This window comes from Lithobates pipiens, unplaced genomic scaffold (assembly GCF_037356315.1).
Source record: "Lithobates pipiens isolate NorthernLeopardFrog02 unplaced genomic scaffold, aLitPip1_a1.2 Scaffold_16, whole genome shotgun sequence".
NCBI classification, from domain to species: Eukaryota; Metazoa; Chordata; class Amphibia; order Anura; family Ranidae; genus Lithobates; species Lithobates pipiens.
Genome location: NW_027507748.1, coordinates 380806291 through 380832361, shown reverse-complemented (window position 1 = coordinate 380832361; position 26071 = coordinate 380806291). Strand labels below are relative to the sequence as shown.

Genomic DNA, 26071 nt, shown 5'->3' with positions numbered 1-26071 from the left:
ATTTAACATTAGGGGTGCAACGGATCAAAAACTCACAGATCGGATTATATTTCCGATCAGCAAATAATTGAATTTGCACAAACCTGTGAAAATTCCACCACCATATAGTCCCCACTGTAATATCCACAAGCTCCCCCACTGTAAAATTGGCTGAGCATGGCTGGGTATTGCAGAGTATGGCAGAGTATTGGCAGGGTATGGAGAGATGGCTGTGACTGCAATTGTCAAAGAGCAGCACTGTGGGCACTACAAATCCAGCCCACAGTGCTGCTGCCATCCAATCTCTCCCCTCCATTGTATAGATCAGTACACAGAGGGGAGAGAGGAACCGGCGTCAAGAAATTATGCCAGTTTGTGATGTACCAGTGATGTACTCCAAGAAATGGATTTTACAGGTAAGTACCAAAATCCTATTTTCTTTTTCATACACCATAGGAAACCGAGTAGGTTATAAGTCATGACTACATTGGATGTCACCAAAGCAACGTACATGAGGGGAGGGGGCACAGTACCCATCATCAGGCCCAAAGAAGCCACTCTGCAGGCCTGCAAAACACTGCAAGCAAAAGCAGTATCCTCAGCAGCCCTTGCATCCAGCTGGTAAAAATCTTATAAAGGTTTGCACTGAGCCCCAGGTTGCAGCCTTGTAAACCTGAGCCACTGCGCCCGATGATGGATAGCTCAAAACCTCTGGTAGAGCAAGCTTTCACTTGAAAAGGTGAAACCTTATCCTTCAATAGGCTTGGGCAATAAATGGACAAATCCAATGTGAAATGGTTGGCTTCGTTACCACCTGACCCTTCTTAGAACCTGCAAGAACATGGTTGCCACAGTAAAAATAAAATTATACAATCTCAGATACGTCAGGAATGCCCACTCTCTTCTCATCTACATATTTGCCCTCAAACCTCTCCAATACCACCCCGGTGTGTCACCAAAAAAAGTTGTCCTCCTATGCGATTAAAAAAAAAAAAAAACGAATTAAAAAGCCTGTCTGACATTTGTGACAGTGGAACTTTAGTTCTGCCTTTATATCTAAAAGGTCTTAACATATCTGATTTAATTGTTACCTTAAAATTACAGTATCATTTGCACGATTAAGGTAGCCTTCATTTGCAAGTAGATCCAGTCGAAAGAAACGATTATACCCCCAGCACTCTCCCACTTCAAAATCTGAAGCAAATTCTCTAATGATGTTTTTAGCAGGATCATTGGAAGACTGGTGAACCATCTCCACTCGATACTCATACCTGGGAGGGAAATAACTATTACACACAGAGGAAACATAACTGTGGATTTCCAGCCAACCAGAACACATTTTGACAAGTATAGCTATGCTGAATTACTTTTTCCTACCTACTCTAAAAAGAACACGTTTTCTTTAGAACCACATAAGGTTCACATGCATGAGAAAGGACATACAGTGCCTTGAAAAAGAATTCATTCCCCTTGAAATTTTCCACAGTTTGCCATGTTACAACCAAAAACATAATTGTATTTTATTGGGATTTTGTGTGATAGACCAACACAAAATGGCACATAAATGTGAAGTGGAAGGAAAATGATAAATCATCATCACATTTTTTTTTTTTTTAACAGATAAATATCTGAAAAGGGGAGCGTGCATTTGTATTCAGCCCCCTTTACTCTGATAGCCCTAACTAGAAGTCACCTACTTAGTAAATGTCCATATGTGTGTAAGTAAATCTCAGTATAAATAAAGTTGTTCTACGAAGCCCTCAGAGGTTTTTTTTAGATAACCTTAGTGAATCAAACAGCATCATGAAGGCCAAGGAACACACTGGACAGGTCAGGGATAAAGTTATGGAGAAGTTTAAAGCAGGGTTAGGTTACAAATAAAATAACCCGCGCATTGAACATCTCCCAGAGCACTCTTCAATCCATCATTCAAAAAGAAAAAACTAGTAAGACATGGCTATCCAACTAAACTGACAGGCCGGGCAAGGAGAGCATTAGTCAGAGAAGCAGCCAAGAGGCCCATGGTAACTCTGGAGGAATTGCAGAGATCCACAGCTCAGGTGCGAGAATCTGTCAACAGGACAACTATTCGTCGTACACTCCACAAATCCGCCCTTTATGGAAGAGTGCCAAGAAGGAAGCCATTGTTGGAAAGAAAGCCATAAGAAGTCCCATTTGCAAGTTGTGAGAAGCCATGTGGCGGACACCGCAAACACGTGGAAGAAGGTGCTCTGGTCAGAGAAGACCAAAATTAAACTTTTTGGCCTAAAAGCAAACCGATATGTGTGGCGGAAAACTAACACTGCAAATCATCCTGAACACTCCATCCCCCCAGTGAAACGTGGTGGCAGCAACATGTTGTGGGAATGCCTTTCTTCTGCAGTGACAGGGAAGCTGGTCAGAGCTGATGGGAAGATGGATGGAGCCAAATACAGGGCAATTTTAGAAGAGAACCTGCTAGTCTGCAAAAGACTTGGGCAGAGGTTCACATTCCAGCAGGACAACAACCATATACATACAGCCAGAGCTACAATGGAATGATTTAGATCAAAGGATATTTGTGTGTTAGAATGGCTCAAAGTCCAGACCAAAATCTAATTGAAAATTGCTGTTCACAGACGCTCTCATCCAATCTGACAGAGCTTGAGCTATTTTGCAGAGAAGAATGGGCAAAAATGGCACTCTTTAGATGTGCAAAGCAGGTAGAGACATCCCCAAAAAGACTATCTGCAATTGCAGCAAAAGGTGATTCTACATATGTGTTGACTTACAAATGCATGCCACTCTTTTCAGATATTTATTTGTAAAAAAAAATTCGAAAACCATTTATCATTTTTCTTTCTACTTCACAATTATGTGCCACTTTGTGTAGGTCAATCACAAAAAATCCCAATAAAATAAATTTACGTTTTTGTATGAAACATGACAAAATGTGTGAAATGTCAAGGGGTATGAATACTTTTTCAAGACACTCTACATCAAAAGTAGGGCATGCTCAAATTTTCTTCATCTTCTTCATCATAGGGAATGATACTTGTGTGCATAATTCAGTGCTGGACCAAGGTCTTTCAGGACCCAATGTAAGGATGCCAAAATGCAGAACAAAGGCTAAAAAGGCTTTAATCCATAAATAAATGCACAGCTGTTTGCACTGAAAGAAGGGCCAAAAAAACGAATCAATTAATAGGCAAATAATAGATTATGAAAATAGTTGTCAACTATTTTTATAATCAATCGGTCAGCCAATTCGTTGTTCTGCATACAGAATGTATTGTATACAGCTCAGTACACCCTCCATACACATCAGTAAGTGCTTGAGAACTTGTGAATGTGTAAGGAGCAATGCCTCACGGGACATGTAGTCCTGGGCAGTACGTTCTAAAAGGCAGAAGTTTTTTTGACCTTGCTATAGGGGCACTCTATACTATACTTTGCAGCTCGCTATGGGGGCACTCTGAAGGCAGGAGGAGCCAGATGTGCCAGAGGGGTAGCCCAGAAGAGAAGAATTAGGGCTGCTCTGTGCAAAACCATTACACAGAGAAGGTAAGCATAACATTTATTTTATTTTTTTAAATAACAAACACTTTAAAGATTGTGTGAAGGGAAGGTCAGCATCTGAACCTAGAGAAGGTGGAGGCCGATAGACTTGAGGCAATACAAGACATTATATTTAAAGTAAACTTTTACCAGTATTGTGCATTATATAGAATAATGATTATATCCATGAAAAAAAGATTTCTCTCTCCCTTCATATAGCTGCATGTCTGCATTAAAATGCCCACATATCCTAATATGGGGTGTATTTATTATTTTATATATGATAGAAGTAATATATATTATTACTTGCACTGTTTCACAATATAAATTAACCCCTTATAGTAGCGATTATCTGCTCTTTTTGTATTATAATATAAGGAACTCATTTTAGTTTTTTTTAACCCCATGGTGACCGGTGATAAAAAAAAAAAAAAAAAAATTCACTTTTAACATTCAGTTTTAAAATAAGTATAATTTCTGAAAAAAACAAACATACACTGTCTGAAACTTCCTGTGACCAAGACGTTTTCTATATTGATCCTTAGAATTTTCCCATCACTAGTAGAAAACGAATGTTGATTTGACCCCACTAACGATTAGAAAATTGAACGAATGTTCTTAAAATAAAATGTTTCTTTGAAGGAAGACACTGTTTTGTATGGCCAGCATAAGTGACCGCAGGCACAGGGAGCTTTTATTAAGCCACCTGCCTATGACAAGGGAGTCTGTCATACAGAATACAATACAGTTCTGTTTGAAAAATCACCAAAACCAAAAATAAAAAATTTGATCTCTGAGTCTGATGATATTTACCAGATTTAACCTCTAATAGTACATACACTATATCTGTCTGTTATTCTCAGAGTGGATTAGAGATTTTGCTCCCGAACCATATAGCTGGATATTTATATGTTCCACTGCATAAAGATATTTAGCACCGGACCCAACTGCTAGGATCTATGTCCTACCTACAGGGCCTATGGCGCAAGCTTTCTAAGATGTATGTCCTGGCTTCGGACAAATCGCTCCTGACGTCCTTCCTGTACCATCCTAAGATGCCAGACAGCCTGACGTATGCGATGTCCCACCCGTGGTCTTCCCGGAATCTCTTTCACCTGGGGACCTTAGTGGACCCCAGATCGCGGAGAATGTTGTCTTATGCAGATCTTCAGTCCAAATTTGACCTCCCGAGACAGAGCTTCTACAGCCATCTGCAGATACGACACTTTGCCCAGACCATATCCTCTGATTTGCGCTTCTCCCCTCCCTCCGCTTTTGAGACCATAATCCTTGAGGGCATGGCCCAAAGGGGATTGATGTCGGCTATATATAAAATCCTTAATGCACCCCCGCTAGCTCCGGTAGGTAAACATGCCTACATGCTCAAGTGGGAGGAACAGCTGGGGGAGGAGATCACGGATGGGCAATGGCAGACGATATGGTCCCAGGCCTCGAAAAGCTCTCTATGCACGCTCTATAGGGAGAACGCGTACAAAATTTTATTTTTCTGGTACATGACCCCGGACGTCCTTCACGCCATTTACCCTACCACCTCTGACAGATGCTGGCGGTGCTTGACCCACAAAGGCACGCTGTTCCACATCTTCTGGCAGTGTCCCCTAGTGGTCCCCTTCTGGGAAGGGGTCCGGCGCCTCTTGGCTGATCTCTTGGATCGGCGGGTGGACCTGGATCCTAAGACCTTCTTGTTGGGCATCCCTCTCCCTACATTGACGAAGTCCCGCAAGAAATTGTCACGGCATATCCTGACTGCGGCGAGATGCCCAATAGCCCTACACTGGAAAAAGGTGCTGCCCCCCGCTCTGGGAGCACTCCATGCTAGAGTTCAGGACGTGGAGTTGATGGAGAGGATGACCGCCAGGATACAGGACAGGCTTGAGGCCCACGATGTGATCTGGAGTCCATGGAACTCCCGGGGGATCCAGCTGTGAAAAAGACGCAAAGACCACGCACGGTGACTATACCCCCTGCCTTTCCCTACCCCTCCTCCCCCACACTCTCCTCCCCCCTTTCTCTTTACCTTTTATCCTTTGCTAAACTCTCTTTCTTTCTCCTTATCCCTCTTATCTCCTATCCTTCTCACCTCTGCTCTCCTTCTTCTCTCTCTGTTGCTTGGTACCCCTATTTCTTTTTGCCAGCCTCTCTTTCCTTTTACATCATGGCTGGTGCATGTACGTGCTTTGTTGTTCTTTTAGCACACTACTTTGTGGATGCTGTTTGTCATGAGAGGTTGATACTGTAAGAAGAGGTCCATGACTTGGTGCGGGGCTACTCCACTGGACCCTATGGTGGGTAAAGCCATTCTTTATTTCTCAGGGTCAGCCCGGTTGTTCGCGGGGGGCCCCCCCGGGCTGGCATTTGCCGGCCCTGGGGGGGCCTACTGGGATGGGCCAATAGGTGGGTGGTCCCTGCGGCCTACTCTTTTCTGTTCTAGCTGTTTTATTCTGATGTAGTAATGCATGACGTGTAATGCACTCTTTGAAAATAAATAAATGTTATTTGGAAAAAAAAAGATATTTAGCAATAAATTGTCTTTTTTTTTTTTAAGCTTTACATATTAACTAAATTATACACCACACTTTATTTTAAGCCCGGTTCACGCTATACTACACAACAGTAGTACAACTTTCATTCTACTTTGCTCTGCGACATCATACATCCCACCTATCCCACCCGTCCTACATTGGTCCTACATCCATCCGACTTTCATGAACAGGATACTAATTTGATGCAACTTTTCAGATAGTAGGACTTGTTCTTTGACCAATTAAAATGAACACACAATTGGAGGGGCTACAGCAGGGGGCAGGAAATAACACAATGTCGGATGCCAAAGTCGGATGGTTAGGACAAGGATCCGACTTTGATCCTACTTCAGTGAAATTCAGTGGGCTGAAGTAGGATCAAAGTCGGACCAAAGTAGTACAGGGAGTATTTTCAAAGTTGGACCAGTTAAGATGGCTCCCATAGGGAAACATTGATTTTCACACGTCATGCGACATGAGCTCCCAATGTCGGAGCGTTTGTTGTACCAGTGTGAAACAGGCCTCAAGGTTATTATCAAAACCACAAAATCGGCCAACGAATCGATTATGAAAATAATCATTAGTTGCAGCCCTAACAGAGTGCCCCTCTCAGTTTAATCAGCAGATCTTTGCTGTCACTGACAGCCTTTCACTGTACCCGGTTTATCAAGAACATTCAGACCAACTGATACAGGGGAACGTGTCACACTGACAGGTGATTACACAGGGAGAACTGCTCTCTAATCTACAAAACTGTGCTTACAGTTTGATTACTCAGGTTTTCAAGACTGAAAGACAGCTGATCAATGTGAAGTTAAGAGGCTCCTTATTAACTCCATCCCTACCAGCAAAGCACCCAAAACGGTATCTTTTTTTGCTTCTGATATAGCAGATTTAAGTGATCTTTAGATAGGCAGTAAGCTTACTGACCTCTGGTATAGGAGTGGCCAGCAGGCTCCTGCCATGTTTTTTTTTTTTTTTTTAATTGCCAAATGGCAATTTTACTTTGCAGGTCTGTGCCACAACCACGAGCCAAGCATTTGATCAGTGGCTGCAGTGCAGCCTCACTGATCTCAATGGGAAAGTCTGCAGCCTTGCTGAAAGTGCCTGTACATATACACAGCATATCTACAGCTCTGTCAGGAGCCAGTGTGGAAGAGTTCTAAAAGTGACTACATATATAGCTAAAACACAAAAACAAAACAAAGAAAATTCATGAAAGAACTAAATTATATTAATATACTTAAAGGAGTACAGCCAAAGTTTGTTTGGATGTACTTTTCCTGTGGATCACAAGAGTGCAGTTCTTTCTGTACTTCTGTCACCCGTTTCAGCAGACAGCGGGCTAAAGCCACAGAGCAAGCCCAGGCTTGGGTAAAATCCGAAAAATGAAGTCGGGATAAGCCCACATGCCTGGACTGGCACCCGGCTCAGCCTCTCAGTGAGCCAGTGAGAGCCTGAGCCAGCGCTCCAGCCCCCTCCACAGCCCAGCACTCGAGTGAGCAGGGGCAGAGCAAACAACGGTGACAGTCACAAGCTGTCTGCTCACGGAGCCCTGAGAACCAAGCGATTGGCGGGGTTTGATTGCTCAGTTCTCAGTCTTAGAGACATTATTCCGCAAAACAAAGAAACATACTTCTCTTTTAATAAAAAAACTAAATATTAAGATGCTAAGTATCTATCAGAATGGAAATACGTACTTTGATGTCTCTGGGAGTCCAGCAGAAAGTTCCAGGAAGACTGATAAATAGTATCCTCTTACTACTCCATTTCCATCCTAAAATGGCCACAGCACAAAAATATAAAATGTATTCTTAATCAGGAGAACAAATACTGAAAGTGGAACTTAACTGTACCTTAACACCACAAAATGAAAATGCTATTTAGTACCTTTTTAATAGTCAACACAAACTCGCCCATCCATCCATGTCTCAATGCTTTATTTCATTGAGAAGCCCCTTTGAACCCCCCCCCCCCCCCCCGCAACTGTGGCCATCTTGAGTAAGGGCAGATGATCATGTGCCATTTACTTCTGGAATCGCATCTGCCCTTAGCTCAGGCATGAAGGCAGGAGGGTGTATTTAGCTTAAAAAATAAAAAAAAACATGAAGACTCTTGAGATGTATGACATCAAATTACATCATTTTGGTCTAGACCTGAAAACCAGGAAAAAACTGAAGAAATGTAAAAAAATTGAAAGTTTAAAAGAAGTGCATATACTTTCCTATTTACTAAAGCTAGCAGCATAAGGATTAAAAATACTTTGCGTTAACCACTTCAATACCGGGCACTTTTAGCCCCTTCCTGCTCAGGGGAAATTTTCAGCTTTCAAATTGTTATATATTTTTTTTCACACAAGTGGGCCCCATTCACGTGGGCTGTCCGATCAGGTCCGCCAGTCAGTTTTTCAAATGGATCTGAACAGACAGTGCATTGTCCTCTATGGAGCGTTGGATGTCAGAAGACACATTTGCTGACACCTGCCACCATCCGATCCTGTCCACCAAAGACAGATGGTGGTTCTATTTTCCATCCATCCAGTGGACCTGTCCGTTTCCATCTGATTGCCCCATAGAGGAGAGCCGGACTGTATCTCTCCCTATTCAGCGGAGAGATCCCCTGCTGAGCAAGCAGACACCTGTGTAAAAGGGGCCACAGCGTTTTCCTTTTGGTGGTATTAAATTACCTCTAGGTTTTTTATTTTTTGCCAACTAAAAAAAAAAAACCTGCAATTTTTTTTTTTTGGGGGGGGGGGGGACAACTCTTTGCCCCTGCTATAAAATTTTGCAAATACATTTTTTTTAATTTTATTTATTTTTGACAATTTTTATATACCAACAGTGTGACCAGACTAATACAGTGTTAACATACTAACACTGTATTACTCTGGGAAGTGATCGGGATTTTTATTTTAATTTTTACACATTATGATTGCTTATACCAATTCATTTAACTGGTATAAGCAACCATTTTTGAATGAATGAAACTGGTTCATTCAGTGTCTTTTCTTGTGATTAGCTGTGATTGGCCAAAGATAATCACATGGTACAGATGGGCTGTGATTGGCCCTGGACAGAGCTGGTGACAGATCGTGCCGCTGCAAAGCACCTTGACCACACGAGGGGTGCATTCTGGGAGGACATAATATGAAAGTGAGGTGTTAAGTAAAGTTTGAAATGGCGGATTTCAAAGTAAAGAGCATTTTGGCTTTGTCTTTTTGCACTTTATTGGCAAGTTAAACAAACATACTAGAAATTCCTTATCTGCCTGACTGCTGAAATAGTTAAAAATCTAAGTAATGATGTACGTCGATCACCTGGACAGGCCAGTCATAATGCAGTATAAATAATAAGAGTACTAATACTTGAAGTGACTCCTTCAGTGTGGAGGAACTTAATTCCATTATGACACGGAATTATCAACACTTGAAATTAGCGTTGATAGCCTAATGGGTGATTAAAACAAAATGATATACATTAACATCAGTGTTTGGTCTCTCTGAAGGTTCTCATTTATCCATGTCATGCTGTATCTAGTAGTAGTTTGTCACATTCAACTGGACTTTTTCTGTATATTGAAGATGTTTCAAAGCTTATCCAAGACACTTCAGCTCTGAGATCAGAACTGAAAACAAAAATGGCTTGAATAAGCTAGGAAACATCTTCAGCACTGCAGAACAAAACCATTTAAATGTGACCAACTAACACTAGATCAGTGTTGGGAAACGTTTTTCTCTACAATGACCAGCATTCTATCCAGCCTAGAAATCCGCTTTAAACCATATGTAAATTGAAGTCTGCTTTCAAAAGCATTAGATGCTCATATTTTATTTTGTAATACGCTTAAAATCAAGATTGCGAACTCACCGGATAAACCTTTAACCTCCAGCAGAGACCGGATACTTGCAAAGGTGGACTGTACACTGGGTCAGCACGCTGGCGTAAAGTGCTGGGGGGGAAATAAAAGGATGACAAAAACTTTAAATTAGCAGGCATGTAAACAAGCATATTAGGCTGGTCCGACAGCTGACCTGTAAAAATCTGGCTATCAAATACAATAGTCATGTGTGATAAACTAGGGAATTAGGTTAAGGTGCTGAATGCCCTCATTGTGAAGAAACCCATAGATGCTACTATGCAAGAAACAGACACTCAAGAGATGACCAATTCAAGCCATTTGATGTTTGAGCAGATTACAGAAAACATTTAGCGTTGCATACACAGGACATTGATAATCAAAGAGGGTCTACAATTATCTTTTCGTGCTTCTAAACCGATGCACGAGGAACTGTTAGAAATCTGCATTTCTTTGTTATGTATCACTATACCTGAAGAAACATGCCCAATTTTGTGAAATCAGATTTAAGCCTTTTACACCACATTTTTATGCAATCCGTCAACAGAAACAATTGCCTTATGTCATCCAAACATGTCTGTGGGTGTGCCAAAGAGGAAAAGATCTCATCTTTGGCTGAAGGATCTGCATTATTCTAAAGATATCCTTTGCTGTTAAAGGTTGTTACATTAGTCAATATCAGTTGCTAGTAAAAGCAAGACTAAATTACAGACTGCATCAAATTATTGTTTAGAATCTGTATGCTTTGGAGTCATAAACCACCATGTTACCATTACTATAAAAAAAAAAAAAAATTATATATATATATATATATATATAAAGAAGAAAGATTTTTCTTATAACAGTTATATATACACACATATCCTATATGGAGGGAAGGGGTCTTCAGTCTATATTGCTAATATACATGTTAGGTAAAAAAAAAAAAAAAAAAAAAAAAAAAAAAAAACTTGTACAATGTAAAAACATATACCCATAACAAAAACAGACTGTACAGAAAAAAAATAAATAAAAAAAAAAAGGTATCAAAAGAATAAACTGGGCTTATGAAATTTGGCACAATAATCATACTCATTTTGCACACTGTGTACGAAAATTGGCCAACAATGACATTTTGACAGTAAAGACAGCTGCAGAATAATTTTTTTTAATCTATAATGAGGGTATGTTCTGTTCTGAAAGACAAGCATTTCTGGCCAATGTTTTAACGTGAAACTTTCTACTTCAGTTGCTCACTAGTGTTTATACATAAATGTAATACTGTTCAGAGACATACAGTACTTTCAAACGAGAACAATGTTGCTCCAAAATTATGGCGAAAGAAGTAGGCATGTACTTTCTTTACAAGTAAATGTAAATTTTAACAAATTTCTCTCATTTGCTTCCCAACTGTGTTAAATTTACCATTCAAAGCATTTTGTGATATCTGTTTGACAAGCACAAAAAAAAAAAAAAAAAAAATTGTTTACTGAGTAAGCAAGTTCCTGTGCTTCTTTTTCTCTACAAACAGTAGTATGGTTCCTAGTAGACATGTGCAATACGTTTCAAATTCGTTTCAAGTTCATTTATTTGGAAAAATCCAAATGAACAAAGACCCGTTTAACAAATTCTTCCAAATATTCATAAATTAGAAAATTCTTAAATTCGAAAATATGAAATAACTAGTTCTGTATTATCTGAAATAACAAATGGAACGTAACAAATTAATAATAATAAAAAACTATAAAAAAAAAATCATTAATTTGTTCCGTTCCATTTGTTTAGATGCAGAATTTTTTTTTTTTGGATAATTCGTAACTTTGGATAAATTCGTACTAGTTATGTTCACTAATAGCTAAATTTGACAGGAAATTCCAATACCTATAATTTAATCGTTACGAATAGTCAAGTTATTATTAGTTACATTTTTTTCAGATTTTTTTTAATTTATGTAATCATAATGAATAACCCGAAAAAAAAAAAAAAAAAAAAAAATGATGAATGAAACAAACTAAAACAAACACATTTTTCAGCAGTGCATGTGTCTAGTTTCCAGCGATCCCTGTTAACTTAAAAAAAATAAAAATAACCCACACAACACACCTCCCCTATGGTTATGGAAAGACAGGTGTGCTATAGTCCTCAAACCCCAAAAACACTCCCTAGGCTAGGGTGACAATGCTCCAGCTGCTAGATACAGTATTCGGTTGTCACCCTAAAACAGAAAATGTGTTCCTGGTAGGATCACTAGGTGGAAATTAGTGTGAACAAAAAAAAAAGAAAAGCCATTTAGTCAGCACATCTAAGGAAAGATAAACTGGCATATAATACATTTTTGTTCTTGGGTTACATACACTGTAAAAAAGTTTTTCTTAAAAATCAGCAGCTGCAAACACTGTAGCTACTGACTTTTAATAAAGACACTTACCTGTCCAGGGAGCCCATGATGTCAGCCCCCTGAAGCCGATCTGTCCATGGGCTCAGGTGCAGGCTTTGCCATTGTAACTACGGGAAACTGGCAGTGGAGCCTTCAGGCTTCACAGCCGGTTTCCTACTGCACATGCACGAGTTGTCCGGTGCTTTCTGAATGGCTTCATCTTCTGGGACACACACAGGTCCCAGAATGCAGTTGGGGAGGAGGAGGACAGACATAGAAGAGGAAATGATGCAACTTGCCGTGGCGAAGCTGGGACGGAAGTTGTAAAGTTAGGTTGAACTCAGCTTTAAGACAAAAGGCCTCAATTATAAAAATGTGTATTGCTATAAACAAAAATAGGTCAGTTTAAAAAAAAAAAAAAAAAAAAAAAAAGTGTTAATTTCTGTGCTATTAACTCTATTTGAAGGATACAGCAAATTAATAATTGTATTGCAAAGCACTTAAAGGCCAGAATGAAGATTGTCAAATAGGAAAAACACCCAAACATACATGTATCAGTGCAGAATAAATAATAAAAAAATAAAAAGAAGAAGAGCACTCCCCAGTGTGTTTCAGTGTCCAAGGGAGGGATCACTAGTATCCACATTTCAGATAACCACCAGTTTTCTTTAAACATAAAAAAGGATAAGAGGTGGTATTCATTAAGGTCGAAGAAATTAAAAAACCGGAGTTAGACTTACCGGTAACTCTTTTTCTAGGAGTCTTCCAGGACAGCCTTTGAGATATAGGGCTCCTCCCTCCGGGACAGGAAACACGTCAAGCCAATTAAATAAAAGGTGTGGTCCTCCAGGCCCTCCTCAGTTTTACTCCAAGAACCGCCGGGAGGCTCTGAAAGACATAACACACTAACAATCACGTTAATACACATCCTCACCACTTAGTCCAATTTAAACAACTTTGGGTGGGAAGCCAGGCTGTCCTGGAAGACTCCTAGAAAAAGAGTTACCGGTAAGTCTAACTCCGGTTTTCTCATATCGTCTTCCAGGACAGCCTTTGAGATGATAAGCAAGGAGCTCACCTTGTCAGGGCGGGACCACTGCCTTGAGGACCTTACGTCCAAAAGTCTGTTCTTTATCAGACCATAAATCCAGACGGTAATATCTTGCAAACGTTGAGTAGCTGGACCACTTTGCTGCTTTGCAGATCTCCTCCGGAGAGGCTCCAGCCCTCTCTGCCCACGATGTGGAAACCGCCCTTGTAGAGTGTGCCTTAACTAAGGGTGCCTGCTTCCCCTCCAACTCATAGGCTTTAACTATCGCCATCTGTATCCACCTGGCGATAGACGCTTTGGACGCCTTGCAGCCCTTGCGGGCGCCCGAAAAATTAACAAAAAGTGAGTCTGACTTCCTGAAGACCCTAGTGGCTTCTAGAAAAATTAATAGACTTCTCCTGACGTCTAACAAACTTAAAGATCTCGCCTCGTCCTCGTCTGAGGTTGAGAAAAAAGTTGGCAAAATAATATCCTGTGTCCTATGAAGAGTGGACACCACTTTAGGAAGAAAACTAGGGTCAGTCTTAAGTACTACCCTGTCCTCTAAGATTAACAAAAATGGCTCTCTGACCGAGAGTGCCTGCCGATCACTGACCCTTCTAGCTGACGTGATCGCTATCAAAAACACAGTCTTTAGTACCATCCACTTAAGTGATGCTCCCTCTAATGGTTCAAATGGGTCTTGGGTCAAAGCCCTAAGAACCAAGGCCAAATCCCAGGTAGGACAGGTCTTCATTCTGACAGGCCTGGATCTAGACAGAGCCTTGAAGAAGTTCCTGACAAATGGATTCTGCTGAAGGGAGGACTGAAGGAAAACGCTTAAGGCCGCCACCTGTACCTTTAGAGTGCTGATAGATAGGCCCAGCTCTACCCCTGCTTGTAGAAAGTCCAGGACTGCCGGGACCCCGGGGCTTGCAATTCCCTGTTCTCGCAACCAGGAATTAAACCTCTTTCCTACCTTGGCGTAAATTGCCCTAGCAACTGGTTTACGGCATTCTAACAAGGTCATAATCACTCTGAGAAACCCTGTGACCTTAAGATTTGTTCCTCAGATACCAGGCCGCAAGCTTGAGCCTCTCTATCTGAGGACACCGGATCGGCCCCTGGGAAAGTAAATCCTCCCTGACTGGTAGAAACAGCGGAGGATGGACGGCCAATCTCTTTATGCTGGCAAACCAGGGTCTCCTTGGCCAAAAAGGAGCTACTAAAATGAGGTCCGTAGTCTCCGAACGGAACTTCTGCAGGACCTCCGCCACCATCCTTACGGGAGGAAAGGCATAACACAGGCCGAACAGCCATGGATTGGCAAGGGCGTCTATCCCCCTGGCCCGATCCTGTGGGTGAACCGAAAAAAAAGTGAGTCACCTTCCTGTTGCCTTCTGTTGCAAATAGGTCTATTTCTGGCCTTCCCCAGCATGACCCAATCTCCTCGAACACTTCCTTGTTGAGGGACCACTCGTCCTGACCTATCTTCTGGCGACTGAGAAAGTCGGCCAGTAAATTCTGAGTTCCCTTTAGGTGAATGGCTGATATTGCGGACAAGTTCTTCTCTGCCCAGCAGAAGCTTCTGTCCGCAATTACCTGGAGTGCAGGGCTTTTGGTTCCCCCTTGCTTGTCCAGGTAGGCTACTGCTGCCACATTGTCTGAGCGAACTTGCAGATCCCTGCCATGTAACTGGGACTGGAAGGTTTCTATAGCCTTCCAAACTGCCAGAAGTTCCTTCTGGTTTGAGGAACGACCCGTCTCTAGGTTCGACCAGGAACCCTGGGCTAAGCTTCCCTCTAGGTGGGCACCCCAACCCAGCGTACTGGCATCGGTCGTGACCACCACCGTAGCTTGTGGGGACCAGGGGAGACCCCTGTCTAGGTTGACCTGGGCCCGCCACCACCAAAGAGACCTCCTGACTGCCGAGGATAGGGGCATAACCTGATCCAGGCTCTCCTGCCTGCCATCCCAATAACGGAGCATGAGTCTCTGTAAAGGGTGCTGATGATGCCTTGCCCAGACCACCGCTGGAAAGCATGATGTCATCAACCCCAGGACTCTCATAACCTCCCTGATCTGGGCTTCCCGACCAGATTGAAGCTGGGCTACCGCCTGCTCTAGCTTGCAGATCTTCTCCTCCGGAAGGAATACCCTCATTTCCATCGAAGAAATCCTGTATCCTAAATGCAGGACCTCCTGTGAGGGGGTCAGCTGGGATTTTTCCTGGTCTATCAGCCACCCCATTGAGCGCAGAAAAACCAAGGCCTCCTGTATGTCCCTCTGCAGCTGTTGGGCCGACTGGGCTATGAACAGTAGATCGTCCAGATATGGGATCACTGTTATAGCCTTGAGCCTTAATGGGGCCAGTGCCTCTGCCAGAACCTTTGTAAAGATTCTTGGTGAGGCTGAAAGCCCGAAGGGGAGAGCTCGAGACTGGAGGTGTAACACACCCGTGTTCAACCTCACCGCCAACCTGAGAAATCTCTGAGATTCCAGATGAATCGGGATATGCCAATATGCATCCCTGAGATCCACTGTGGCCATGTGACAGCCCTGAAACAGGAACTTGGTTACCGAGAAGATTGACCCCATCCGGAACCGCTTGAATTTTATGAATCTGTTTAGGGGGCGGAGATTCAGTATTAACCTGAACTTTCCCGAAGGTTACTTTACCACAAATACGTGGGAGTAAACCCCCAAGCCTCGCTCCTCCTGAGGCACCTGCGCCATTCCTTCTTGGTCCACCAGATCCCCCAGAAGAAGAGCCAAAGCCTCTGCTTTCTCTTGGTCCCTTGGTAACCTTGTTACTTGAAAATTTGGGAGGGGAACTGAACCAAACTCCAACCTGTAGCCGTTCCTTATTATATCTCGAATGAACGGACTTTCGGTTGAAGCTTCCCAGTGTGGGAGGAACTTCCCCAGTCTTCCTCCCACCGGGACGCAGGAGTCACTGTGTTTTAGGGGAGGGTTGAGGAGGACTGAATAAGATTCCTCCTTTGCCCCTTCCCTTGCCAATGCTTTTTGGGGCGAACCTCCCATTCCTGTAGGTTCTGCTGCCTGGGGCTTCGAAAAAGGCACTTCCCTTCTGGTCTCTTTTTCCTTTCTGGGAAAGCTTTCTTCCTATCCTGCGTGCGCTCTAACGCCTCTTGCAGGCCGGGCCCAAACAAATGGTCCCCTGAAAAGGGTAATCCACATAACCTCAATTTTGAAGCGGTGTCTCCTGACCAGGTTTTAAGCCAAACGGCCCTTCTGGCAACGTTCACTAGTGCTGCAGATCTAGCAGCCAGTTTGACTGATTCTGCAGAGGCATCAGCTAAAAAGCCCACAGCCTTGAACAGTAGCGGAAAGGACTTCAACAGCTGCTGCCTAGAAGTACCCGCAGAAATATGCGATTGTAACTGTGTAAGCCAACACTCCAAGTTTCTGGCCACACAGGTAGCTGCTAGGGCCGGTTTAAGCCCGCTGGAAGAGGCATCCTCAGGCTCTCTTAAGCAGCACATCTCCCCTCTTATCCGTAGGATCCCTGAGTGAACCCATATCATCAAAGGCCAAATCTGTCTTCTTAGAGACCTTAGCCAAGGGAGCATCTAATTTGGGAACCTTGTTCCAGGGATGCACCGCATCCGACTCAAAAGGGAACCTCCTTTTAAGGCTACTTGAAAAAAATTGCCTTTTTTTCCGGTTGTTCCCACTCCCGCAGAATCGCCTCCACTAGCGACCTATGGACGGGGAATACCCTGTCTTTCATTACAATCGACCCTTGATACATCATGTCATGTTTTGAAAGCTGGACCTGTTGATCTCCAAAGTGTCATATATAGCCTTGAGGAGGTCACCCACCTCATCCAAAGACAGCTTGTATCTGGCAGATCTAATGGCCTCTTCCTCCCCCTCGGATTCAGAAGTAGACTCTGTCCTAGAGGAGGCTAATGACCTGGGTAACCTCTCCCTATCCACCTGACTTGGTTCGGACAAGGAAGGCAAACTCACAGCCCTGGGTAAAGAGACAGAGGGACCCTGCACCCTATCCATCATGCTTTTAAATGACTGGAAAGTGGATGCAATTTCATCCTTTACGGATGTTAAAACATTGTGACAAGCTGCCACCGAGTCCTCTTTCATCAGGCTACTGACACAATCCGGGCAAGCGGCTTCCCCCAACCGGTGCCTAACTTAGCCCACACACGGCACATTTCCTTCTGGGCAAAGGTATCTGGGCTCTGTCCTGTTTAACCTACCAACAAAGAAAAACAGGGTCCCATTAAAATACCACCCCTGACCACACCACTGTGCTTCTAGGGTCCGCCTAGGAAGTGCCCCCCTTCACCAGCAGGTTCTCCACCCCGGGAAGGTACTATAGGTCAGAGTGACCCCCCACCCCCCAGTGTAAGTCCTGGTCTGCCCTCACCAAGCTTACCTGAGAGGTACTGGAGCCTGTTGAACCGGAGTCCACCTGCACAACTGCACTCTCCATGGTTCCTGTCTCTCACTCAGTCTCTCTGAGCCTTCACACCGCTCCAGGCAACCCTGTAGTCACACCGCCGCGCCCAAAGGACTGGAACAGGTCCTGCGGCGCCCCCTGATGACGCGAATCCGGCGGAAGTGCGTCTCTCCCACTTCCGTACGCCAGAACGCAAAGTCTCCACCCCGACGCCGTGCGTTCCTTACGAACGCACCGCTCACAGTACCCGGACGCCGGTCGGTGGAACGAACGTCTCCCGCCGCCATCCGACCGACAGGTACTAGCGGTTAGCGCTCCGAGGGGGAGATTGCCGCGCATCGGGGTCCCGTTCTCTCCGAACGTTTTAAATGGCAGCGGGGACTGAAAGCTACCCTCTCCTCCCTTCGTACGGACCGAGGGGTGCTAAGGGTCAGGTCCATCAAGGTGCTCTCCCCAGGCAAAACCCCTGAGAAGGAGCTCCCCTTACCAGTTCCAAACGTGCTCCTTCCCTTCCGGCAGGAAACACAAAAACTGAGGAGGGCCTGGAGGACCACACCTTTTATTTAATTGGCTTGACGCGTTTCCTGTCCCGGAGGGAGGAGCCCTATATCTCAAAGGCTGTCCTGGAAGACGATATGAGAAAAATTTGGAGAAAATTTGTGCAAGATTAGAATGTACTAGTAATGAGGGAATGTAGGAGAGATGAGGTAGAAGCATATGAGGGAATTAAAAAAATAAAAATAAAAAAATGCCAAGAGCACAGACTCAAAACGGCAGAGAGGAGAGGGACTCCCAATACTGCTTACAGCCATGTAGTCTTCAGATTTGTCCCTGAGGGGAAAAGTAAGGTATTAGATCATTCATCCTGGAAAACCACTGAAACACCAGGAGTGGGGCTTGTTATTTTTGCATATGCTACCAATTTCAAGCCTTTGGAGCATTTACTTTTAAGAGGACAGCCGTTGGGTTGTCAAGAGAGAAATGTCTAAATTGCAATAATATATTGGGTGAATGGTCACCAAAAAGGGTGCAATACCCCAAAAATCTGCAGTAAAGTACCCTTATTTGTCTCACATCGCCAGCACAATCACTTTGATTAGAAAATAATTTGGCAGAGAATATAGGTCCTGTACCAACACAACATAATCTTGTAGGAGATGTCTTGCTACAGACCAAGACTTCATGTGAAAAGAATAAAAGTCTGTCTATTTACTGTCAGAGAATGTAGTACTCAGATCTCCTTCCTATCCAAGGTGGTAAGTTGGGTCCTGTGTGGAATACATTCTCACTAATAATTGATAGTACATGGTAGATCTTCCTCTCTGCCCCTTGACCTTACCATAACGTCTCAGACTGTGGGCAGCCACAGAGGTGGCTCAGGAGTAAGCATGCATGAGTGCCCCCAGAACAAGCAGCTTGCACTCTGCTGGCACTCAGCAGAGGGGGGCCAAGAACGCACGTGGGAGACCCGAGAATAGGGGGATTGGGCCTGCTCTGTGAAAAACCATTACACAGAGCAGGCAAGTATAACAGGTTTGTTGTTCTTAAAAAAAAACTCAAGCTTACTGTCACTTTAAATTTGGGCAATGGAACCTGTGATTTATATTAGGCACATAAATGTGATTTATATACAGCTGTGTTCCAACTAATACTGTAAGGTAGCTTTTTTTCAACCAGGGTGCTCAGGTACCCTGGGGGGGTTCCTTCAGGGGTGCCTTGGCAAAATGCCTCTGAATAGTCCAAAAATTGTATACTAGACACTGGGTAGATAAAAACCTGCATTTTAGTTACACAAACCACACGTTTTATTTGGGCACCAATACAATCTTCTGACATTATCAGTTGATATAGAGGATGTCAGGTGCATGCATAGAGTCTTTGTTTGCCCCCTCCTGTGCCCCCCTGCATCAGCACTGGGGTCACATTAGCTGAGTGAGGGAGAGAAAATGTGGAAAAATAGAAACCTTGGAATACTAGTTCGTACCAGTTTGCAAAGGTGTATTTACTTTGGAAGAATAAAACACCTCTAACAGTGTCATGTGTGTGACTGGATGCGGTTGCATCTCGATATGTTAAAATTGATTTAGTTTTTTTTACATTTTTCAATGGGGTACCTTGAGAGTATGCATAATTGTAAAGGGTGCCTTGACTAAAAAAAAAAAAAAAAGGCTAAGAAACAGTGCTATAAGGGATTCTGTTGATTCAGTTATATGTCACAGTCTAACAGGTTACACAGGGGGTAAGCTGTCCACAAACACTGCTTTGCAACCACGGCACAATGAAGAATAAAATTAATGCTACAAGCTTTTGGTCCTCTGGGGAGTAAAGACAATTTTTAAGTTGTGATACTTCTTTAAAAACACACCAACTCCAAATTTATCCAGGGACAAGCAAATTTGCAAATACTCCTGCTTTTTTTTTTTTTCCATAAAAGCAATGCATGGCAAAAGCTGGCCACACATTATGCAATTTCCTTTAGATTTACTTACTATGTAGTACAAGGGCCTGCCTGGTTGTATAAAAATTGAAAGTGTTTAGGTTTAACCTTTTATTGAACAAGTATTGTATTGTATTGTATTATTGTATAATGTATGGCCAGTCTAACTGGTTATATTTTCCCAAAACCAATTGGCTCTAAATATATAGAGTTGTCGTGCCATTTTTAGGCAGTAACAAAAAGAGAAACAAACATTCTGATGCAAACATGCCACCAAACAAGGTCCTTATTTTCCAAATATAATCCATAAATATCCTCTACTTGATGAACCTGTAATCAATTTTTTATGAATTTTTCATAGTTTATGGTTTTTCTCTGCCCCCTTGTAATGTCCCCTGTGAGTTTCCGAATCTCTCCCTTTTCCCCCTCACGTCCATTTTCTTGGAATGAGCCGTGCACTCCTCTATGCAAACTACAAATCCCATAGTCCCAAGTCACTACATACAAGTGGGACTGTAGAGCATGAACATAGTCACCCTCTAATCACAGAAGCATAAAAATTAAGGAGTGAGAAAAGGGAATTTGGAGTCTTTTTTTGTGCAAGAATACATACTTGAATAGATTTTGTTTAAACAAGGGTTTAAGTATAGATATGAAGTTTAACAGCATAGCAAAGCAGAAAATAATACCTGAAGTTTTCCAGAACAAATGTAGTAGAATCATAAGCAGGGACCAGTTCACTGCAGACAAAAAAAAAAAAAAAATACATATATATGAGAGGAAGAAAAAAAAAGCTAGAAACATTTTCCTTTGCCTACACTCCATCTAAGTTACAAAGGTTAAAGCAAGTTTTAGGTTTCCTCTGGTGCAGTATGTGTTTTAAGACTTGTGCGCTTAACATGCTTTGGCATATGGATGTAAGCAAGAGAGTGTGCATGTGTTAAAAAAAATGATAAAACCTATAAAATAACTTACCACCAACAGGGTAGTGCTTGGAGCCTAAGCAACCAATCACAAGCCTGAATAGTTTCACTGTGGGCACTGGGAGCGCACAACCTTTTCAAATGACTACTATCAGGTTATTTGTATAAGAATTATGTAAGTGCTTGCAGGAGTGTGTGTGGGGGGGGGGGGGGGGGTTTAGGTATATTAACAATGGTTTTCAGGGGGTATGGTCTCAGCATGGCAGCCTGAAGAAGCATCTTTACAGAGCTCCGGTCCGGCGGGTTCCCTGTAGCTAACCACCAGTACCTTACACCACATTACCGGTGCCCAGCAGGTCTAGGAAGCCTCACCGACATTCCGCTCCCTCAGCAGACACCCTGGATCATTTTCTGAGGCTGCAAAAGCTGGCGGCTCCCAAGAGGGCGACGGCCCGCTTTGTAGCCCGGATTACAATAGAGGAATCCACAGTGCCTGGTCTCACGCAACAGCAGCCAGACGACCAAACATTGCCGCCTTTCTCACCCCCCAGTGATCTGTCTCCCTGCCTATCCAGATCGCTGACAGTCTCCGTGGACATGGAGGAGGAATTGCTCAGCTTGGAGCACATGCCTCTTCACCAGCTCCTACTCCACTTCAGCCAAGCCTGATGCCTCCACACAAGGTCAGTGAGTACCCTTGGTAGCCCACCTTGGTTTCCTCGTCTCCCACTCACTCCCAATGCTGAGCACAGGTTTTGGACATTTTTACAGCAGCTCCCAACTAGAGCAGTCTTCGAGTCACTTGTCCAGAGAATGGAGACTGCATTGAAGGGTGAATTAGAGACTCTCAAACAGGAAGCGTCTGAACTGGACACCCGGGTTGCCGCAGTGGAGGAAGAACAGGGTGCAATGCCACACTAGGCATTCTGCAGAGTTTCTTTCTTTAATTTTTCACTCATTTTCTAAACTCCCCCCCCTTTTTCCCCCCTCTCACTACCCCACACCCCAGGAGTGGGCAGCAATAGAAGCGGAACCTTTGGCAATATGTCTGTCAAGATCCTCTGTTGGAAAGTAAAGGGGCTAAATTCCCCAGAGAAGAGCACTAGCTGTCTAGCCAAACTCTGGAGACACAGAGTGCACATTGCAATTATCCAAAAGACTCAGGGCAGACAAGATACCCAGACTATCCAACAAATATTTTCCAAGGGCCTACCATAGTCAGTCCTCAACCTCTAAATCTAAAGGGACGAGTATCGTCATATCCAAATCCCTTCCATGGAAATTCCTTGATGAGCACCATGATCAAGAGGGCAAATTCCTGCATCTGAAAGGGAAAATTTATTTTCAGACCTTCACTCTTGCAAATAATTATCTCCCAAATTCCAATCCACTCCCAACCCTCGAGATTTTTGTCCCCCCTTGACCCTTTTCTCGAGGGAACCCTTGTCTTAGGAGGGGACTTCAACTTGACCTTGGACCCACACAGAGATTCTTCAAACTGATCATCTCTACCCCAGGGAGCCCAACTTCAACTTAAAAACCTTTTGCACTCCCATAATTGGTCGATATATGGCGAATATTTAATTTGCAGGAACGGGATTATACCTTCTATTCAAATGTTCACGGCTCTTATTCCAGAATTGAATCTCTGATCACCTAGACAGACATCAACCACACACTTTGACCATGCCCCAATCACTCTGGAGCTTGCCCTCTTCCAGGCATCCCCCAAGACTTCTATGTGGCGACTCAATGAGGCGCTCTTGAATGATCCCGAAATTGCGGCAGATATCTGTAAGGAAATTACCTTAAATTTCTCTACTAATGTATCTGTGTGGTATACACACAAATGCTAGATTAGGGGAATCACACTTAAACATGGTCATGCAGCCAAGAAACGCCCCAACAAAATCTTGTCTGACCTTTTAGCTCAACTCCATTCCTTAGAATGTCAACACAAGTCCAGACCAGACTGTATGACTGAATCGGAACTAAGCTCCAGGAGGCCATAAGGGATCATTCCCTATATGATGGAAAACATGTTCTGTTAAAGGCCCGTTGTTCTTTTTACGAATAGATAAGGGCAGTCATCTACTGGCCAATGCCTTAAGCACCAAGTGATCCCAGACTTATGTTCCAGCTTTGCTTTCATCATCTGATTCTAAAGTTCATTCTTCTCTGAAGCTGGCAGAGAGCTTCTGCGACTTTTACTCTAAATTGTATAACTTAAAACCAACCTCCCACTTCCGATTCATCATCCTCAACTACCAGCCTCTCCTGTCAATGCTAACCGATGACCTTAAAAAGTGGGACTCTCTGGCCCTTTCTTGGTTTGGCCATTGCAACATACATAAGATGAACGCGATGCCCAGACTCCTGTACTTATTGCAGGCATTGCCAGTTAAAAAATACCTCTGACCTTTTTTTTTCATGCCGTTATGGTCGATATTTATCAAATTCATTTGTCGAGGTAAACATCCACTCCTAGGTAGAGAATTACTCTTATGACCTAAGCTGAAGGACGGAGTGGATTTTTTCTGGACTCGGCCCTGTATTATACTGCGGTGCATATGACCAGGGTTGTTGACTGGTGTCGACACAATGCCCTGAAACTCTGGGAATCGCTGGAACAATTAACAGACTCACAAATGAAATGGTAAAATTTACACCCAGAATTAGCAATCCTTGAAAACTGTGTGTCATTTCCCACCACTCCAAAACACTCCATGCTAACATCTTACATACAAGCAAACTGCCTTTGAGAACCGCTTTAAATGGAAAATTCAGTTTCTAGGACTCCTTCACCATGCACATCTCCTCTAAACTAATCATGGAAACCACACACATGGACAAGCGTAGGGACTTCGCATGAGAGGCTTTGCAGCTTCTAGCAAACGTGGACAGGCAATTGTGGGATTGGTGGGGGAGAGCTGACGGTCAGGGGTTTTTATGAAAGTAAATAAAAAAAAATTGTAATAAATTTACAGCTGTGCTTTAAGTAAAGTTTGTCTTATATTTCTGTTAGGTATAGATATTTATTCTATTTTAAGCAAGAACCCTCTTTTCACATTGCTAAAAAAATATTATACTAAATGTGAGAGGATGGGAAAAGACTTTAATTTGGAGGTAAAGTTTTTTTTAAGAAAAAGTGATTAAAAACATGACTCCCTACCATGCAAAATATAACTATATTGTATCCATGGTTAAGTGGAAGCTTCGACTCTTGAGAGTCATGCAAACTTTATCTCAACCTAGAAAACTGACATCCATCATAAAAATCTTTCAATATAGGGGAAGAACAAAAACTTGCAGCAGACAGAAGCCACCGTGACAGACACATCTTGGTTGGAAGACATAACAGGACCACCTTGCCCAGAGAAAAACTATATTTGTTCCATGCCATAAGCATTTTCCATGGCCAAGTGAATACCATCCACCACAGCACTGATGTTGGGATTTTAGTTCCAGAACCAGGTTCTGCAGTCCCATCGACTTTTCCCAAAGCTGGAAGGCATTGATCTGAAAGGGATCCTGAAGAAGACACAAATCCTCCAAGAAGGAAGACAAATTTCATGTTTCGAAGTTCAGGATCCACTTGAAGTCTTCCAAGTTCAGCATTGTGAGCGACACACTGGAGTCCAAGGCTAAGGATTATCTTGGTATCCGAGGACTTAAATGCCTTGGAGATGAAGAAAACACAAAACGGGTGTGAGAACCTTTGTGAAAACTCCTGGGGCTGCGGCAAGGTCAAAGTGAAAGACAACAGATAGCATTTGTCATTAAACAACAAAGCTGAGGCATATAAAAGATGGGAATGTGAAAATATGCATCCTGTTGATAGACACCAAGAAATCTCAGTGAAGAAGGGAGATAATGAATCACTGAATACTGTAGACGCGATTCAAAAGTTTTGAGAACTCTTAATCTAAGATGGAATGAATGCAACCTTTAGGCTTCAGATGCGTTAACCGGTTGCATAAAAACTTCATATCTTTTGACTGGGGAGGGGATGGGGAGAACACCAATGAGGACATCCACCTGCCAATTGCCTAGGGAGGAAAAAAGTGCCGTCCGTGACAGGATCCAAACTCCCTGCCTTGCCGCAGCATGACATGTGATAGCTCCCTGATAGACTATGTATGCCAAAGCACTGGCAATTTCTGACTAAATTTGTACCGGATAACCTTCAAGTAGGATTGTTCAGCACTGCAGAGCTAGTCAAATTACCTGCAGTTTTAAGATGGTGATTCGATGAAAACAAAAAAAGGAAAAAACAGAACAATAGCTCTCAGCAGATGCGGCAGAGCAGCTCTAGCTAGGCTCAGGAGAAATCCTAACTATTGAGATCTACCCAGCTGCTTGAATGACAGCTGGCTCAGCCTCATATAACACAGCTAATAGATGGAGCCAGCAGCGCCCACCTTCTCTCCAGCCCGATGCTTCAATGAGAACCACAGGATCAGAGCGGAGACTGAGCAAGAACCGAGTGATCAGCGGGACATTTGATCCTTCAGTTTTCAGTCTTAAAGCCAACCTGGGATAGCTGCCGCATCGGTGAGTATGTAGGTCTATTATTTTTTCTATTAATCTAATACTTCACCTTTAAATCCTTTGCCTAAACACGATGCTCTGGGCTTCTCCCCAGACCAACAGGCTGCAACTTATGAAGATCTTACGAAATATGAAAATTAAGGAATTCCCTTATGCCAGCAGGCCAGGGACAACCTGGTCCTTGGCAGCAAAAAGAAAATCAACAACATTTCCAGGGACCGGGTTGACTTGTCTCATGACTACAAAACACAGTGAAGTAAAGGCCTGGAAAGAAACCGATCAATAAAAAGGTCTAGAAAGAGGCTATCATCAGGCCCAAAATTCATGCCAAAATGAAGTCAGGTGACCTTCTAGGCTTGAAGCTCAATCACAACACCAGAAGTCTGAAGCTTATCCAAGCCTAGATACTGAAA

The 26071-nt window shown here is 43.1% G+C and overlaps 1 protein-coding gene across 3 annotated transcripts in view; it reads right to left on the bottom strand.

The window, feature by feature from the left end:
* Nucleotides 1-26071, bottom strand: part of TRIM37 (tripartite motif containing 37) — a 288841-nt gene that overhangs the window by 195043 nt on the left and 67727 nt on the right. For all 3 annotated transcript variants that reach the window (XM_077482222.1, XM_077482224.1, XM_077482223.1), the window contains exons 10-13: nucleotides 20874-20924; nucleotides 9926-10007; nucleotides 7760-7836; nucleotides 1071-1250 (exon numbers count right to left, since the gene is read on the bottom strand). In XM_077482222.1, coding sequence (XP_077338348.1) covers nucleotides 1071-1250; nucleotides 7760-7836; nucleotides 9926-10007; nucleotides 20874-20924 — 390 coding nt within the window. The remainder of the gene's footprint in view (nucleotides 1-1070; nucleotides 1251-7759; nucleotides 7837-9925; nucleotides 10008-20873; nucleotides 20925-26071) is intronic.